The sequence below is a fragment of the Rhinolophus ferrumequinum genome, chromosome 11 (genome assembly GCF_004115265.2).
Source record: "Rhinolophus ferrumequinum isolate MPI-CBG mRhiFer1 chromosome 11, mRhiFer1_v1.p, whole genome shotgun sequence".
In the NCBI taxonomy this organism is placed as follows: Eukaryota; Metazoa; Chordata; class Mammalia; order Chiroptera; family Rhinolophidae; genus Rhinolophus; species Rhinolophus ferrumequinum.
This window is the reverse complement of record NC_046294.1, coordinates 88082074-88100877: the sequence shown is the minus strand read 5'-3', so window position 1 is coordinate 88100877 and position 18804 is coordinate 88082074. Positions and strand designations below refer to the sequence as shown.

At 44.3% G+C, this 18804-nt stretch overlaps 1 protein-coding gene across 5 annotated transcripts in view; it reads left to right on the top strand.

The window, feature by feature from the left end:
* The first annotated feature begins 9105 nt into the window (after window positions 1–9105).
* DDX6 (DEAD-box helicase 6) overlaps window positions 9106–18804 on the top strand; it is a 33137-nt gene continuing 23438 nt past the window's right edge. For 2 of the 5 annotated variants that reach the window (XM_033119419.1, XM_033119423.1), the window contains exons 1-4: window positions 9274–9806; window positions 12499–12968; window positions 15614–15677; window positions 16551–16655. In XM_033119419.1, the coding sequence (XP_032975310.1) occupies window positions 12769–12968; window positions 15614–15677; window positions 16551–16655 (369 nt within the window). In that variant the 5' untranslated portion in view covers window positions 9274–9806; window positions 12499–12768. The other 3 variants (XM_033119421.1, XM_033119420.1, XM_033119422.1) reach the window with 3 other exon arrangements.

The following is an 18804-nucleotide window of genomic DNA, read 5'->3' as shown; positions in this document are numbered from 1 at the left end:
GGGAGGATACATGCTAGCTTTTTGTCCTGGGAAAGGAGGGTCGCTGCCACTGGCACCTTTCCCGGTTTGTGGTACCAGACCTTTATGGCAGTGCTTGGGGTTCCTTGCGTAGTTTCAACATGTAACAGAAGAGGGGACCCCATAATAAGCCATAGTGAGAGCACATAGGTTCCGCGCAAAATCATCCCAGTATCGGGACCTCCATATACTACAGTCACTTGCGGTGGCCACTCAGCCACCACCCCTGGAGTCACTCGCAAATCATGAGTCAAACCGGCCCCCCATGGGGCTATCAGGCCCAACCATCGACAGTGGGGGCTTTTGACCTGCCAGGGTCAAGTCCATTGCTGCCGTTCCCCTGTTTTCAAGCATGTGGGTGCTGGCAGCAAAATGTTTCCATTTCTGCCATAGCCTGGCCTTAACAGAGTCTCACTTGTGGTAACCTGTAATTGAATGGGAGCGGCTGTTCGATGTAGCAGAGCTTCTACTGGTGCCGGCCCTCAGACGCCAGGCCCAGTCATGCATCGTGGGAGGGTGTTTTGACATCCGGAGGCCTTGCTTCAAAAGGCCATTGTAGCGTTCAGTCATGCCAGCTGCTTGTGGGTTATACGGGGTATGAAACAACCATTGCACGCCCATCTTGGCAGCCCAGCGCTACACTTCTTGCCCCGTAAAATGAGTACCCCTGTCACTTTCAATGACTTGGGGGCGCCCATAGAGGGCGCACAGCCGTGTAAGAGCGACCACTGTATGCTGCTGATCTGCAGCTGGACACGGCCAAGCAAACATCAATCCCGTAGCAGTGTCCACTGCTGTAAATGCGTATATCGCATTGCGGGCCTTAGGCAGGGGTTCAACGTAATCCACTTGCCAGCGAGTGAGGGGCACCCTCCCTCGTGTAATCTGCTGTGTCTCCCAGGGGAGCCTCCGCATTTCGGGGCTGTTCTGGGCACAGATGACACAATCATAGCAGGCATCTGCTATCTCCTGCCATTTCAAAGGCAGACCTCAGCGTCTGCTCACCTGCCACATGGTTCGGCTTCCGGCGTGCTGCAATTTCCTATGCAGCCAATGGGCCACATCAGTGGCAGGGGCCCGTTCTAACCATCGGACCCGTGCTAGGGCATCTGCTTCATCATTACCTGGGGACACTAAGGGGGAGTGACCTGTGACATGCATTAGGGTCACCTCCTTTCTCTGCCCTAGATCCCAGAAGTCCTGGCACATGGCTTGACCCCACAGTGGATGGTGTCCTACCAACCAGTTTTGGTGTTTCCACGTAGGGAGCCACAACGTCAGGCCCCGGAACACCGCCCAGCTGTCAGTACAAATAACTAGGGGCCTGGACTCGTGGCTGATTATCATCCACACAGCCCGTAGCTCAGCCCACTGGCTACTCTGACCCGTCCCAGTATCAAACCAAATGGTGTCTGCTTTGGGCTGCACACCAATAGCCGTCCAAACGGCTGCAGCTCCTCGGCTAGAACCATCGGTGAACCAGGCATCCTCAGGTACTGGGGGCTGTCCTTCTTTGTAGGGCGAGGGCTCCAAGTCCTCCCCTCTAGGCAGAGCGCTTGGCTCAGCCTGGGCTACAGGCTCCACAGGCCCCAGGACCTGTTGTAGCTCTGTGCTCAAAGGGCTTGAACTAAGGGTGCTACGTTGCTCCAAGTGGGCACCCCACTTGGCGAGAGTGGTGGTCTGTGCCACCCCCGTTTTGGGTCCCTGGGTCCACGTATGGACCCACCCCTAGATGGGATATGTTGTTCGAACCAACACCCGTGCCATTCCTGTGATGGCTTCTGTGGCCACTAGGGCTCAGTACACAGCAGCCAGCTGTTTCTCTATTAGAGAATAGCGGACCTCTGCTCCTTTCCATAATTGGGACCAAAATCCCACTGGCAACCGGAGACGCTCCTGCTGTTGCCAGAGGCCCCATCCGTACCCCTCTTGGGTTACATGAACATCAAGTTCAAATGGGCAGCTGGGGTCCACTACTTGCAAAGCCTGTGCCTGCTGCACTGCCCGTTTTGTGGCAACAAAGACTTGCTCTATAGCCTCTGTCCAATCCCATGAGGCCCCCTTTTTTATCATGTTATACAAGGGCCTTGCCATTTGTGCTAAATGGGGTACAAACGCCCGCCAATATCCTAGCAGACCCAAATATGTCTGCAGTTGGGAGACCTTGGTCAGCCGGGGAAAAGCTCGTATTTTGTCAATAATCGCCTCAGGTATGACCTTTGTCTTACCTGACCACACAACACCCAAAAACTTGACGGATAAGCTAGGGCCTTGGATCTTTTCCTCATTCACCACCCAGCCACGTGACTTCAGGTGGTGGAGAAGAGAGGGAGCTGCTTGCTCTAAATCTGAAAAAGAATCTGATGTTAATAAAATATCATCGACATAGTGAAACAGGGCCACAGAGGATGGACGATCCCACTGTGCCAAACCCTGGGCCACGAGCCCGTGGCAGATAGTGGGGCTGTGCAAGTATCCTTGCGGAAGGACTTGAAAAGTCCACTGCCGCCCGTCCCAAGTAAAAGCAAACTGCTCTTGGCACTCGGGTGAAATGTCAATGGAGAAAAAAGCATTGGCCAAGTCCACTACATAATGATACGTTCCCAGGCGGACAGTCAGACAATCCATCAAATCATGAATTGAAGGCACTGCGGCGTGCAAAGGTGGCGTCACCTTATTTAACACCCAATAGTCCACAGTCATTCACCAGGTCCCATCTGGCTTCTTGACCGGCCATACTGGGGAGTTAAAGGGACTGTGCGTCGGACTCACAATATGCGCCTTCTCCAATTCCAATATTGTACCACCAATCTCCTCCTGTCCTCCTGACAGGCGGTACTGTCCCACTGTAATCACACACTGGGGCTACGGCAACACTTGAGGAGGGTGGTGAGCATGCCCGCGTGTCACTGCTTTCACCACCCGGATCCGGAGATGGAACTCTCCTACCGACGTCTGTAAGCTGAGGCCATGTAGCAAGTCCACACCTAGAATATACTCTGGAACGGGGAGACATAAACCTTGTAGGTACGAGGGGGAAGCCTTCCTATACCCAGTGGTAAGGAAACAGCTTTCACAGTCACAGTCTTTCCCCCGTAGCCATCAATGCAGATTGCTGGTCCGGGGAACAGTTCTGGGTTCCCATAAACAAGACTGCAGTCTGTGCCAGTGTCAACTAGGGCCAAAACCCTCTGCACATTAGAAGGGGACCAATGCATGGACAGTTCCACGTTGGGCCTCCGGTCCCTGCTCTTCCCCTCTGATTGGGTACCTTGGCCCCACCTCTAATCAAGCTGAAAGGAGTCGGCCTCAAGTGGCCGCATGAAGTCCTGAAGGGACATGGGTCACACTTTCCCAGACTTCTCCTTTAGGCTTTGCCAGAATTGCTGCTCTGGACACAACTGTTTCCAAAGTTCCAACAACAGTGCATTGGGTTGTTGGTCTATTTTCTCCCGATCGACCCCTGCTGCCACGAGATCACACCACATCTGTGCGCGTGTTACTCTCTGAGTCCCGCGACCTCGCCCCTTTACTTTTGATTTGGGCTTCCAGGTCTCAACTGCGTGGACCTCCTGTCTTAACTTCCTTCGCCTCCAGCTTTCAACATCCCCTAGGGTGGCCATGGCAGTTGTAACTTCATGGATCCGTCACTCCACATATGGCGTAAGAATGGTGACCAAGGATCCAAAAGAACTCACAGGTGCAGTATCCAAAACCAGATCTCTCATGCTGGCTGTAAAATGCTCGTCATCCAGCCTCTGCATGTTAGGGTTCAAAATAACATGTCTCATAGCTATTTCATGGATGATTTGAGTAAGTTCCATATATGACTGCCATTGACTCACAGTGTCTGGCAGCTTGCCAGCCTGTCCCCATACTGTGCGTACTGCAGCAGTGAGGCACTCCATTAGAGAGTGGTTGCCCAATGGTTTTGAGCCAACCTATGGCAGTTCTGTAACCTTTGTCGCAGGGACAGATGCACTGTCACGAAGGCTAGCTTTTCCATCTTGCCTGGGGAGCAGAGAATGTTGTCTGCTCCCTCTTCCCATAAATGTAGTAGCCAAGCCGAGACTGGCTCTCCAGGGCGCTGTCGGTACCGCCTCCCCAGCTCCTGCAACTCAGTGGGAGTGTAAGGGGTGTAGGTTGTGAACTCAGTCACAGCTGGGTTGCCTGCAGCAACGTCCTGGGTGCCCAAAGGTTGCTCCTGCTTTACCTTTTGTTTCAAGATTGGCAGGGTTTGGGGTTGAGAGCTACATTGTCTCTACTCCTCCACTTCCTCTGCCTCTGCCTCAGAGTCTCCACTGTGGGGCCCCTCTTCTAACAGGCGGACCAGGCTTCCAGTGCCTCCAACCGGGACACCTGGTCCGGCACCTGGGCCATTTCATTAAGCGCATTTTCCGTGTTGAGACTCAAGGCAGTGAGGAACATCCAGCCCACGCGGCCGGCTGTAGCCTTCGCCTCCTCCGGCAACCGCTCAGCCAGAGCCTGCAGGGCCCTCTCCACGCTGGCCGGAGAGTCGTCCATGGCCTCCCACCCGTCCTTGGGGGTCCAACTCCTGAGAACAGTGGCCACCGGACACCACACACTGTGTGGGGGCCACCCGCCCTCCTGCCCAGAGTCAGACTCCATTCCTACCTGGCCGGAATCTTGCTCACCTGCCAGGTGTCTCAGTGGGTGGAGGCCTCCGTGTAAGATGTCCACAACCCTCGGAGCCTAAGGCCGCAGCACACCACCAAAATGAAGGCAACACCATCCACGGCCAAGAGGGTGGTGTGCCAGCTGGAGGCCTGAGTCTCCCAGGCAGACCGCGCCTCCCGTTCCTGGTGTGGCTCCTCGTGGGCCTCCCGAAGCTGGGCTCTCACATGCACAAACCGCTCCACCATGCTTCCGCAGGTTTTGGCTGGCACCACACCCTGCTTACGAAACTGAGCTTTTATACGTATAAACTGCTCCAGGACATTCCGGAGAGGTTCGGCCGACACCACACCCTGCTCGCTACGCCATTTATCGTGCGGGGCGGCCTGCGGGGTCTCTGCTCCCGCTCCCCACATAAGAACGCAGGATGTGGTGAGGCCAAAGAGGAACACCCGCAGAGCCATAGGTAGGGGTCATACCACTATGGTCTCACTGGAGGCTGGATTCACACGACGTGCGACCTGCTGTCTGCTTTTCTGCCAACCGACCGACTCCCCTCAACTCGACTCCCCAACGCAGCCCGCGGCAGTTATATCAGTGGCCAATGGCTCAACGGTTACAGCTGACGGCCAACTAGCCACAGCTGATGGCCATCTATTACCCGAGCCAGCACCTTTCCACGTGAGGCTGGGAGCCTGGAAACTGCTCTCTGGGGCTCTGTCCCCACAGTGATGCACACAGTTCCCCAATATAATGGCTACATATCATTGCCCACTTCTATGGAGACAGAGTTCTAATATCATTAATGTCTATCATTAATGCTGCCAACAGATTATAATAAATTGTCATCATTGGGGAAAAAAGATGGGGAAGGTGAACGGGAATAAGAGGTTCAAATTTCCAGTTATAAAATAAATAAGTCATGGGGATATAGTGCACAGCATCGGGAATGTTGTCAATAATATTGCGATAGCGTTGACTGTGTCAGATGGTTGCGGACTTACCATGGTGATCTCTTCTTTAGGTATATAAATGTTGAATAACTGGTGTACACCGAAACTAATATAATATTGTAGGTTAACTCTATTTTAACAAAAATCTTTAAAGAAAAGAAATACACTCTTGTTACAAGGTCCTGCATACAAAGGAGGCATGGAACACATATCAACTCTATGACAATTCCACAAGATTGCCATGGACCCCCATCAATGTTACTCGTCAGCAACTGCCCCTGAACAAACACAGAAAGTACCCAGGGGACCAAGGCATTGTACTTGGGGACAGCGTCAGTTCTTCCTTGATCTGAGCAGACCATATTAAATTTATACCTGAAGAACTAGTGTCCAGATTTCGGTATCTTCTCAGCTGCATATTATTTTCAGATTAATGAATCAGTTACAATTGCTGGTGGACAGTAATTTTAGGAAAACTGAATAGGCAAAATGAATAGTTACAATCCTCTGGGTGAGGACCAGAACGTAAACAATGCTGGGAGCCGATGAGGCAGAAAGATACCTGGTGAACTGAACTAGCTGGTTATGGTGCCCTGGGAATAGGGAAATATCTGTCCGAAGGAATATAAATTCTGCAAACTAAACCTGGCAGTTTGGAGAAAATGTTTTTAACCCACCCATTCCCCTTCTTGTTTGTAATATTGCTTTCCTACTTTTCGACTTGAGTTTACTCGAGAAGTGGAACATTTATTCCAACAAAATGTGCCCGGTGAGGTGTCTCAGTGATTAAAGACATCTGCTTATTAGTATATATTAACTCCAGTGTAGTACTTGCACTTCTCTGAGGATATCTTTACTCAGCCCTCAGTCGGCTGATGCTGCATTTTCTTCAGGTGTATAATTTGAAGAGGCAATTTTTACCTGCGATGAAGTCCAAAAAAAAATGATACTTAGCTTCTTGGGTTCATTAGCCTTTAGTCTTGGTTAGTGACTACCCGATGTTGCTAGAGCATATTTGGAAAATAATTTTATCTGTTGAAACTTCTTTTGGAAATCAGAATGTTATACTGCAAATCATGGAAGAGGAAAAATGTTGTACTATAAAGCTTAGCCAGATGTGATATAATCATTTTATTGAGGATATGGTATGAGCAAATTTTTTTCCTTAAGTAATGAACACATTTGCTTGTAGTTTGAGTTAAACAAGTTATTACATTTCCTTAAAAAATATACAGAAAGTTAAAAGTGTGAAATCCATTTTAGCATGACAAAATCATTTAGATTTTAAGATAGTATCACAGATGTAAATATATCCAAGTTCAAATTACTTGGAATTCTAGATTCTAAATATTTTAAATTGAAGTTAAAATGAAATCAAGTGTAAATTTACCTGTGATTTTTTTTTCTTTTGGTTATTTTTAGGATGTGAGACTGGCAAACAATGTTTGCTGGGAGGATCCATTATTGTGATTGAATTCCAAGTAGCATTTTTCAGTCACATTTCACTCTTACAAAAAAAAAAAAAGAAAAAAGAAAAAAAGAATCCTGTTGTGTTTTAAACAGAAATACTGAAAACTTCAATTCTATTTGTGAATGTTTTTCTTTTTAAAAGTATCTTTCCTACGGACAGATTCTCTAGAAGCCAGCCAACAATCCAGGCCTAACACTTTAGCTAACAGTTCAAAATCCAAAAAGTAGTGTAGAAGGGAAGAGTGACTAACAACAAAATGAAAATGGTCAATACATCTCAGGAAGCACTTTATTACAATAAGTAGGTGACTTCACTGGGAATAGCACACTCTACAGAAACAATATTTACCACAGATCACCCAAACTATTATACTGAATATTAACTAAAAGATTTATGCAGTGTTTTTAAAATACACATTTTGTATATGTAAGGATACTGTGTACATTATCAAATAATTCATCTATATTTCTTAAGTGTCATATTCTCTGATTCTTGTTAATCTGTGTGAACTAGGGACAAAAAAGTCATTGAGATAGTTGGATTAGACCCCAATCAACTACTAAAATTGAACCCAGAAGATCCAAGCTTTCATAGCTTAATTTTATGCCGTCTATGCTTCTCACAAGAGCAGTAAAAAAAAAAAAGGCTGACATAAATAAGTTATAAGAATATCTGATCTTATAAGAACATTACACAGAATCTTTAAAAGTTTTAGCCCTGGCAGGATTCCTAGGTGAGAATGGGCAGCTATTTCATATTTTACTTTTAGTTGCCCCCTCAGTTTTTTTTGGTCAGGACTTCAACCAGGCCCCTTTGGAAGTTAACAGTTTATTTATGCATGCAAACCCTTTTCCTTTGCCGGGTCTCATTTCTTAGTGCTCTAGGGAGAGATCCCACCAGGCAGTGAGTAGCCTGATTTTAAATTCTTAGGCTCCTCTCCCTCCCACTCACTTCTTGCCCTCCTCCCCTTCACATTCCTGCAACTTGGAAAGACAGGAAAACAAGACTTCACACTTTAACATTTTAAAGGAGCCAACCACTAGCCAGCCACCTCTCTCTAGGATGGACACAAGGTGTACGGTTATTCCCTTACACGAGTGGGTATTTTAAAATCTGGTTGGGAGATGACATGCTACAACTTTAGAATTTAAAAAATTGTAGGGGGAGTCTTTTTAAACTCAAAAATAACCTCACATTTCTCTACCACCTTTCCATTGGCAGTGTGGAAATAAACAAAGACCAACAGGTAAGAACAGTTTGCTATAGCAAAGAACCCAGCCACCTACACTGAGTTTCGTGGACACTCAGGGCAGGCAGCGAGAAAAGGGGAAAGCTGCACGTATGCTCTGATTGGAGTGTGTTGGCCTGGGGAAGCTAGAGGCCTGCTACGGTACCTAGAAGCCAAGCGTCTCGTGTGATTGGTTTGGGGAACATATTTGGCTTTCTCTGATTGGTCCCGAGTTGGAAGCAGGGGCAAAAATTGGGGAAGCTGGCAGTCAATGACTGATTCCTGCCCATTCTCGGCGGATTACTGCGGGGGCTGTTGTTTGTCTTCACCAGCTGCTTGCAGCAGAGGTTGTGGGTCGGGGTCCTGTAGTCACACACGGTCTGGCCATTGTCCTATATATTCAGTCTCTCAGCCGGGTGAGGCCCGGGTTTTTCTTTTCCCTGACAGCTTTCTAGCTTCGAATTTTTGTTTTACTTGGAACACAATTTTCCTGTTATTTTTGTTAAGGGAAACGGAGACATTAGGATATAAAAAGTATTTATAAGAATAAATACATAAATATCCTTCAGTGAGGGTCAGGCGGGAGAAAGAATCACCCTCGGCCTTCCGGTTCCCCATGTCCCTACAGAACTCTTATTTCCATTATAACCGACTCCTCAGCGGCTTTCCTTTCCTTTGCGGGAGGTCCGGCCTTCCCCGCCCCCTCTTTCTTTGAAGATAGCCTATTGGGGCCGGGAGGAAGGTCGTTGCCCTAGGACCCCATCCCCCTCCCCCCACCCCCTCCCGGCGCAGCCCCAGCGCAATTCCCCCTCGTCGTGTCCTTCAGTCCCCGCCGGGCCCCCTTCCGGCCCCCTCCCTCGAGCGCGCCGGCGTCTCACGGCCACTAGTTCTGCATGTTCCTGGACGGACGCGGCCCCTTTGGTCCTGCAGCAGCTTCCCTGGCCCGCGGGAGATGTCAGGTCAGCGCTCCCCTCCCCGATTCGCTGCCGGGAGAGGCCGTTCTCCGAACGCGTCCTGGGTCAGGAATAAGCAGATCCTCTCTGGTCACAACTCTCGATTTCCACTTTGGGGGGCGGGCGAAGGCTGGGTGGACTTCGCAGTCACCATTCCCTAGTCGTTTCTCCTCAGCTGTGGAAAAAGCAGCCCTCCTTTCCCTTCTGAGAAGAAACCGTACTTCCCCTTCAACTTTCCCTCAGTTCTGGGCCCGCTGGGTGCCCGTTGGTGTGAGAGCACCGCTCTCTATTTTCTCTTGGGAGAGGTTCCGCGGCCCCTATTCTCTTGCCGCGAAGCCGCAGAGGCCGTGACGCCCTGGCGGGCACAGCGGCGGTGGCTGAGCTCTCGCCATCTTGCGTGGAGGAGGAGTCGCGGCCGCCGCCATGCGGAGGCCGGCAGCGAGGCAGGGAGGGAGGGGGGCGGCGGGCGAGGGAGGGGGCTCAGGAGCCGAGTTAGCTCAGCCCGGGCGGTGACTTCGGCGGAGCCCTGAAAGCGGGCAGCGACGGCGGTAAGGCCGGCCGGCGGGTGGAGCGGCGGGCGCGGGCGGCTCGGGCCTCGGCCTTTACAGCAGAGCGAGGGCGGGGGCGGAGGAGGCCGCAGAGAGGGGCCGGTTGGGGGCGGGCGGAGGTTTCCGAGGAGGAAGGAGCCGCCGCCATTTTGGGAGCTTCGAGTCAACAATAAAGGACCGAGGTTGCCGAGCGGGTGTGGCCTCGGTGGTAGGACTCAGGCCCGAGCCGCGGGGAGTGGGGTGAGGTCGGGGCTGCGGGAAGCCTCTCGGCCGGCGTGGGGGACACTGAGGCGGAGGCCTAAGACCTGGCTGGACCCTGGGGAGGAAGGCAGGCGGCAGCTCTGTGGGGTGGAGGCGTCTGAATATGGGGCTGTGCGCGGCGGGGTCTGTAGAGGGAGCGGGCCAAGTACTCGGAGGAGCTTTATACCGTAGAAGACGAGGGAATGTGGGACCATGGGGGCGGCAAGGACTTACGGTGATGTTGGAGGTTATAGGGTACGAGGCGGCCCTATAGGGGGCGGCAGGGATGTGCAGTAGTGGAGGGCTCCGTTTAGAAGGGGACCAGCAGCTGCTTGATTGAAGTAAGGCCTTGTAGGTCGGTAACGAGTGGGTGATTCTGGAACCCCTCCGAGTCGTGGAGGAAAGAAAGACTTTCTGGGTTAAGGGTTTCTCTTTGGGGCCTCATAGGAGGAGTACCTTTTGTTTCCTACCCGCGGAGCTCGTTCCCTGCTCTTGTTGCGCAGATAGGATTGCAGAGCCCCAACCCGTTTGTGTTTATGGTCACAGAGAGCTGACTTGGTGTATGTGTGTGCGGTTTTTTTGGGTGGGTGGGGTGAGGCGACAGGGAGAGCAAGAAATTATTGTCCTACAATTAGGGGGTCCAAATCATTGGCTAGTTTCCTTCCCTTATTGCTTACTCCCTTTTCCACAGTCCCCTTTTCCCCTCAGAATAAAACAGGCCAACTTGCAGATCCAGCTACAGAAAATGCGCTGCCTTTGCAAACAAAGCTTTCGCCGGAGATGACGATACTGTTTTGGGTGTGAAACTGTCAGTTGCTAACTACAGTCCGGGAAGTGGTGTAATTAACTCCGTATGGGGCTCCTCCCAACTAGTCTACGTTTCGTTCGTACTATTTAAAATGCAGAAATATAATTTCAAATCTAAATGGGGAAGGGATAGAAGGAATATTTTCTCTGAGATGTAAAACTGCAGTGCAGGTTTCAGTTTAATTAAGGAGGGGAGCAATTATCAGTCACAATTTGGATCTAGGGAGACAGGAAGTGTTACATGCCTGATGGACAGTAATGATATCATTTAATCTTTAGAGGTTGCCTCCTTCATCCTCTAGTACTTTGCAAACAAGTCTTCTGGTGTGAATTACGCGATACTGTTGATCGTAATATAAACCTGTCAATACAGAATACCATTTACTGCCCTGAACTGAAATTAGGTGACTGTTAACCACTATCTGCTTAGGAGATTAATTCCATTCTGGTAGACTTCGAAATATACCTCTGTGTGTATGATGATCTGGATTTGCTTGTGAGCAAATTTATTTCCAGTTTTTTAAAAAGTAAGAGACTCAAGAAATATTTTAAACATATTGTTGGAGAAGACTTTATATATGGCACAAATTAATAAAGCTTGTGTATTTTTGGTAAGAAATGTTAAAGGAGTTAAAAAGGAGTAGGCCTTTCTTTTCTGGCCTTTGCAAATTAAGTTTTTATTTACTACATTTTAAAAGAAGAATTCAATTTGGGGAATAATTAAAAATGGAGGAGATAAACCAGTTCTTTTTTAAAACGACTTGTAATTAGTACTCTAGGTTTCTTGGGAAATTTGATTCATTACTAGTGTATTTAGCCTTTCACAGATTTTTTTTTCCCCAACACAGGCACTTTCTTTTTAGTTTTTATAATTTTTTAATACTGTTATACTTCTTGAAAAGTGTTATTGAAATGTAGCTAATAGTTTTTTAGTATTCAAATTTTATAGTAGCTAAGGAGCTTCTTGGCTGTTTTTCAAAAAGGTGATTTTGACATGTAGATGTGTCTATATCCCTGCTTCAGTTATTGTTTCAAAGGGCAAAAACTTACAGGAAAAAAGAAAATGAATTTTTCTTCATAAAGTTGAACTTCTATAGTTGAAATTCATGAGTGCACAAATGTGTTTTTTCTGAAAGCATTAAAATTAAGTCAAAAGCTCACTTTTCAAGGATTCTCAGTTGCTGTCAGAAATAGAAAAAAAATTAATGAATTATTTTGCCTTGTTCATATGTAGATTTACATTAAGTTGTGTGGTATTTCATTGAGTTGTAATGTAATGAGGTGTAATGAATCATTGACTTTTAGAGGTGTCAAAGGACTTCTAGAGAATTAGGAAACTGTAGGGAAGAGATTGCCATTTGACAACTAATGCTAATTTAATCACAGTATCTTTCTAGCTGGATTCTCTGGGTTGCTTTGAATTGACAATTTAAAATGTTTGAGATTGGTCTCATTGTGAGTTTGGTTTTTGAGGCGGTTCATCTTTGTGTTTCTCCCAGCCTGGTTAATGATTTGGTTTAAGCGCAGCTGTATTCTTAATTCTTTAATTTAAAAGGAGAGTTCTTCTAAAGGAATTCTTTAAAAGGGAAACAAGTTTTTCCAACTTTCCTGTGTTTTTGCTAACTTAACTTTTTCTTTGTTTCAGATTGAAGTGAGTGAATTCAGATACATAACTCAACCTTGTTAGAGCTTTTTTAAAAATAAAAAGTTGATTTGGTGCATGAGAGCAAGTTACTGCTGCTTACTGTTCAGAGACTTACAGGTGCTTGCCTGCATTGCAATAAAGGACTCAATATTGAGCAAGACTTATATTTATCTCTTCATTTTGGAGAGCCTAATAAACTGTTATTACAGTTTCTCTACTGACTTTCAAAGTTTTGAAGTTTGAAAGAGACATCTTTACAATTAATACAGTATGAGCACGGCCAGAACAGAGAACCCTGTTATAATGGGTCTGTCCAGTCAAAATGGTCAGCTGAGGGGCCCTGTGAAGCCCAGTGGTGGCCCCGGAGGAGGGGGCACACAGACACAGCAGCAGATGAACCAGCTGAAAAACACCAACACAATCAATAATGGCACTCAGCAGCAAGCACAGAGTATGACCACCACTATTAAGTAAGTGTTAGAATAAATAGTAAATACACTGTGGGTGGGGGACCAAGGAGATTTCTTTTGTTTACTTTGTTGTTTGTTGACTTTTGTGTATACCTTAACTATTTTGATTGCAAATAGAGGACAGATGACTGTTTTATGGCCATCAGGTATTTACAATAGAATAATGTATTTCTGTCATAATTAATTCAGGTTTATTAAGTAATGAATGTAGGCATAGATGTGTATTAATTTTGTATAGATTATTTTTTGAAACATTTCTGGCTTTCATAATTAGCTCAGATTCACCTTGTTTTTGCCAGTATAGCTTTCCACCTAGTATTGTGACTGCACCTTACCCTAGTTTAAATGGTAGTTAAAGCCAATTTCAGATTTTAAATTTAAGGACTTGTCCAGCTTTCTGAACTTCAAACATAATTCACTCATTGGAAATTTATCCATAACTTTTTTTTCTAGTTTATGGAACTTTGCTTGCATATATATATATATTTTTTTTTCTTTTTTTTAAAGCTTTCTCCTCTTCTTACAAAATAACAAGCCGTTAAACATAGGGAACTCAGGATTTGAACTCTCGTAAAGACCTCTCTGAATAAGCCCAACCCTCCCTTGTTGACTAAAAACTTAGAGCCTCATCTTACTACAGAATATATTTTCCTTTAAATCTGAAAGTTTGTGGACTATCATCTTTAAGTGTTCACTTTAAATTATTTGGTAACTATCACTCTAAAGATTCAGTTAATAGAAAATTAACGTTTAAGATGTGACCCCCATTTGAAGTTTGGCTTTGTTGTTAAGAATTTAGCCATTAAAATTGATTTAACCTCTAGAAATCTTCTAAGATGACGAAACTGGTTCACTGAACTAAAGTGTTTAATTACAACCTAGATTTTTTCCATGCTTATTAAGAAGCACTCATAAAGAAAAATAGCCTTTTTAAGCTACCAGAATATCGTATAGATGGTTACTTCTGTGTAGTTCACTAATGACCTATAAGAATTAATTTACAGTAGAATTGGTTTGGTCACTGAGTGAATTGCCGTTAATGCATATTCTATTTTTTTTAAGGTGAATGCTTTAATTAGTAAAATATTTTCTAAGTTGTAGTTTGTCTTGACAAAATATGAGTAGGCTAGCAAAATTTGGGCTATTTTTAATCCTTAAGGATACAAGCATAAAGCTGCATTATTTCATTATGAGAATATTTTTTATTTAAATTCTAATTTCAGGTAACAGTGGATTTTACTTTTTTGCTTTTTCTAGGATTAATGGTTTCAATTCTGTGGGTTCTTTAAATCTCAATTCAAGTGTCATTTCTTCCATGAAGGCTTCTAGATCCCATCAAATGGGGGTTCTAGAAGTTCTAATACTTATCTCTATCACTTATTTTCTCATTTTAATTACTTTCATTTATAAATTCCTTGTGGGCAGATTTTGCCTTGTATCGACTGCATTTTTATTCACTGTTGAATTTGACAGTGCGGTAAACTGGCCTACTAGTGTGTTCAGTTAACACTTTTGCGTAGAGACTTTGGTGTGATACGGGCTGAGATGAAAGGCTTTAGTACCCTGGGAATTGGTAGCAAATAGTCACTTGTGTTAGTATCTTGGATTATTTGGTACTCAGTTTTAAGTACAATAAATGCTCATCTTTCTAAATCAAAACTCCTGAGATGTTTTGGGGGCTCTAATTATACAGGAGTCGCTATAATGAAAACTTATTTAAAGACGACACAGTTGAACATGTTGTTTGTTTTATTGGCGTTTTTTTTCTCTGTTAGATGCTTTGTGTTAGATGAATTAGAGGTTTTTGCCTGACCTAAAAGAGATTTTTAAAATTATATTTTCCTTGTTTTTTTCCCATTTTTATAGATTCAAGCATCCCCAGTAAAAAAAGATTGAGAGAGATTCATTAACAGCTAATAATTGAGTTACTTTGCCAGACACTGTGCTGAGTGCTTTGTATAAATTACTTCATGTAATTCTTAACCCATTTTATATAGGAGAGAATGGAAGCTTAGAAAAGTAACTGCTGGAGGGTCACAGAACCAATAAGTGTGGTAGAGTCAGGGCTTGAACTCTGGTCTGAAACGTTAGAGCCCTTGGTTTTAACTAGTCACCAGAAGTTACAAACTCAGATGCCTACAGAAAACTGCCAAATGAGAGGGTACTTGCCCTATTTAAAGGGTTCAGCTGCTTGATTTTAAACTTGTTACTAAGCTCTGTCAAACTGCTGCCATGCAGAAATTTGGAACCAGTGTTGCTAAAGCTTCCAGTTTTTCAAGAAAAGCCAGAATCTGGACTTTTATACAATCTAATTTTTAAATGTTAGCAACTAATTTAAATAAAAATACACACTATATGTATGTCAAACAAAACCCAGTTGCACTGTTGTCCCACTATGCTGCTTAAGAAGATGGTTGCCTGATCCCTTTCCATTGATTTTTTTTTTAATCCTCCCTAGATTGCTCTTTGTAAGGAGAGCAGTTTTTCTAGTTATCTCTGTTAACTATATTCTTAAGTAAATGGTAATATGTTAAACTTAATGTGTTTTTTAAGGACTTAATTATAATTGACACGAATTATCTTTGTATTACTAGAATAATGATGCTATGAATTCTGATATTTTAATTTTACTATATTCTCTCTAGACCTGGTGATGACTGGAAAAAGACTTTAAAACTCCCTCCAAAGGATCTAAGAATCAAAACTTCGGTAAGTTGGTTGTAAGATTCAAGTGGAAATGGTGTGGAAACTAACAAAAATGAGGTAGTTACTTAATAACAATAGGCAATATGTGTTCACTGTTAAATATTTTGAAATTGTATAGATCATATATGATGAAGTGCCAAAAATTTCCACTATTTGAAGGAGTTATGTTAATGTGTATCTACATGTTGTGTTTATACTGTATGTGTATTTTATCTGATTATGGAGTGCTTTTATGGTTTTCAAGGCATTTTTCTCAAAATTCATTTTGTTCTCAGCAGCACAATGAGATACAAGTTAGGTATTATTTCCATTTTGTGGATGAGAAAATGAAAGTTGAGGGGTTAGTTCTCTTAGCCCAGTGGTTTTCTCTCAACCAGGGGTGATTTTTATTCTCAGGGGGGTATTTAGCAATAGGTAGAAACATTTTTGGTTATCATAGTTGGGGAAATGCTACAGGACAGCCTCTTACAACAAAGAATTTTCTGGCCCAAATGTCGATATTGCTGAACTTGAGAAACCCTGGTTTAAACTAGGATATTTTATAGCCAGTGAGTGGTGGAGCTTAGGTTTGACATCGCATTTTGTAATTTACAATTTACAGCATGATTCTTACATAGAAATAAATGTTATTCCACCTGTGTTTAGAAGAATATGACCACAGTGTGTCCTTTCCCCAAAACACAATTTTTAAATGGCTTGCGTGTAAGAGAGTGGTTATTCTTTAGGAATAGCTGTTGAAGTACAGATCAAGACAACTAATCTGCATATATTTATATTTTAAATGAGGTAGATAAAGAATTAGTCTCTTAAACTTTCTTAAGCATGCTAACTACTAAAGGAACACAGTTGTACTTTATTCTTTTGTTGTTTGTCTAGGATGTGACCTCCACAAAAGGAAATGAGTTTGAAGATTATTGTTTGAAACGGGAGTTACTGATGGGAATTTTTGAAATGGGCTGGGAAAAGCCATCTCCTATTCAGGTATGTTTCCCTGTTTTATCACATGGGTAATGTTATGAGTTAAGCATTACACAGCTTTTCTTTTTGATCTGTGATGATAAAATGAACCAGCATTTCTCTCGTGTGTGTACACACTCACACATATATACGTGCACATACACACTTTTTGAATCTTTTAAGGGTAAGTTACAAAATCCTGGTCCATTACCTCTAAACATTTCAGCGTGTTTCCTAAGAGTAAGGATATTCTCTTGTATAACCATACTATAGTTATCTTCAGTCATTAGCATTAATACAACATTTCTATCTCCTCTGTCATTTGTATTCTAATTTTTAATTGACCCCAAAATGTCCTTTTTAGCATTTTTTTCCTCCTCTATGCCGGATTCATCCTAGGATCAGGTATTGCATATAATTGTTACGTCTTTAACCTCTTTTAATCATATTTCCTGGTCTCTATGACACTGATACATTAAAAATACAGTCCCCTTACTTTTTTTTTTTTTTTTTTAAGATTTTATTGGGGAGGGGGAACAGGACTTTATTGGGGTACAATGTGTACTTCCAGGACTTTTTTTCAAAGTCAAGTTGTTGTCCTTTCAATCTTTGTTGTGGAGGGTGCCATTCAGCTTCAAGTTGTTGTCCTTTCAGTCTTAGTTGTGGAGGGTACAGCTCAGCTCCAGGTCCAGTTGCCATTGCTAGTTGCAGGGGGCGCAACCCACCATCCCTTGCGGGAGTCGAACCGGCAACCTTGTGGTTGAGAGGACGCGCTCCAACCAACTGAGCCATCCGGGAGCTCAGCAGCAGCTCAGCTCAAGGTACCATGTTCAATCTTAGTTGCAGGGGGCAGAGCCCACCATCCCTTGCGGGACTCGAGGAATTGAACTGGCAACCTTGTGGTTGAGAGCCCACTGGCCCATGTGGGAATCGAACTGGCAGCCTTTGGAGTTAGGAGCACAGAGCTCCAACCACCTGAGCCACCGGTCTGGCCCCCCCTTACTTTCTTTAATAGAACGTTTCTCATTTGGGATTTGTCTCATGTTTCCACATGATTAGATTCAAATTGTATATTCTTAGCGAAAATGTTGCAGAAGTCATGTTATGGCCTTTTCAGGATACCACATTTGGAGGTATAGACAAGTGTCTATGTATTTTGCATTGGTGATTTTAATTTTGATTATTCTGTCAAGGTGATGTTTGATTTTTCTGTTGTATATTTGCTTCTTTTTTTTTCCCTCCTCCCTTGAAACTAATAAGCAGCCTGTAGGGAGTACTTTAATATCTTGCAGAGATCCTGCTCTTCATCATTTCCCCTAGTTTTAGTATTCATTGATGATATTTGCGTGATCTCATCTTTGTTGGAATATGAGTTTCCAACTCTGGTACTCCTTCCACATTTGGCCTTAAAAAGAAGATCCTTCCCTTATCTCCTCTCTATGTATCTATATATTATCAGTGTGGGCTTATGAATTCCTTTTTTTTTCCAGTGATGTTTTTCTGCTCAGACTGTCCTAGATTAGGCCAGTGTGAGCTCCTTCAAGCTGGTTCCTGTGTTTTTGAAAGTGCCCCTCTTTATCTTTCTTTTCCCTAAAGACTATTTTTTAGAGCAGTTTTAAGTTCACGACAATTGAGTAGATACAGAGACTTCCCGTAAATCTCTGCCCCTGATCATGCACAGCCTCCCCTTGATTAACATTCCCCATGAGAGGGATACATTTCTTAAAACTGGTGACCTGCATTGACGCACATCACCCAAATTCTGTAGTTTACATTAGGCTTCACTCGTGCTGCTGTAAATTCTGTGAATTTGAGTAAATGTATAATGACCTGTATCCACCATTATAGAACCATACAGAGTAATTTCACTATCCTAAGAATTTTTTGTGCTCCACATCTTCACCCCTCCCCCCCCTTTTTCTTGAGCACACTGACGCTTTGGTATATCATGATACCAGGCTTATCTGTACGTACCCTCCCCCAGCCTTGGAATCAGCCATTTCTCCAAGGAGCCCTGATTCCAATTAGTGGGGAGTAGTATTAGGGCCCAAGATCTAAGCAGTAGGTGCACCCTGCTCCTTGACCCTTTCAGTAGAATGAGCAAGGAAATATTTGTACACAGTTGTACTTTATTCAGGTGTGATCAGAAAATATGGCGAATGTTTAAATTTTT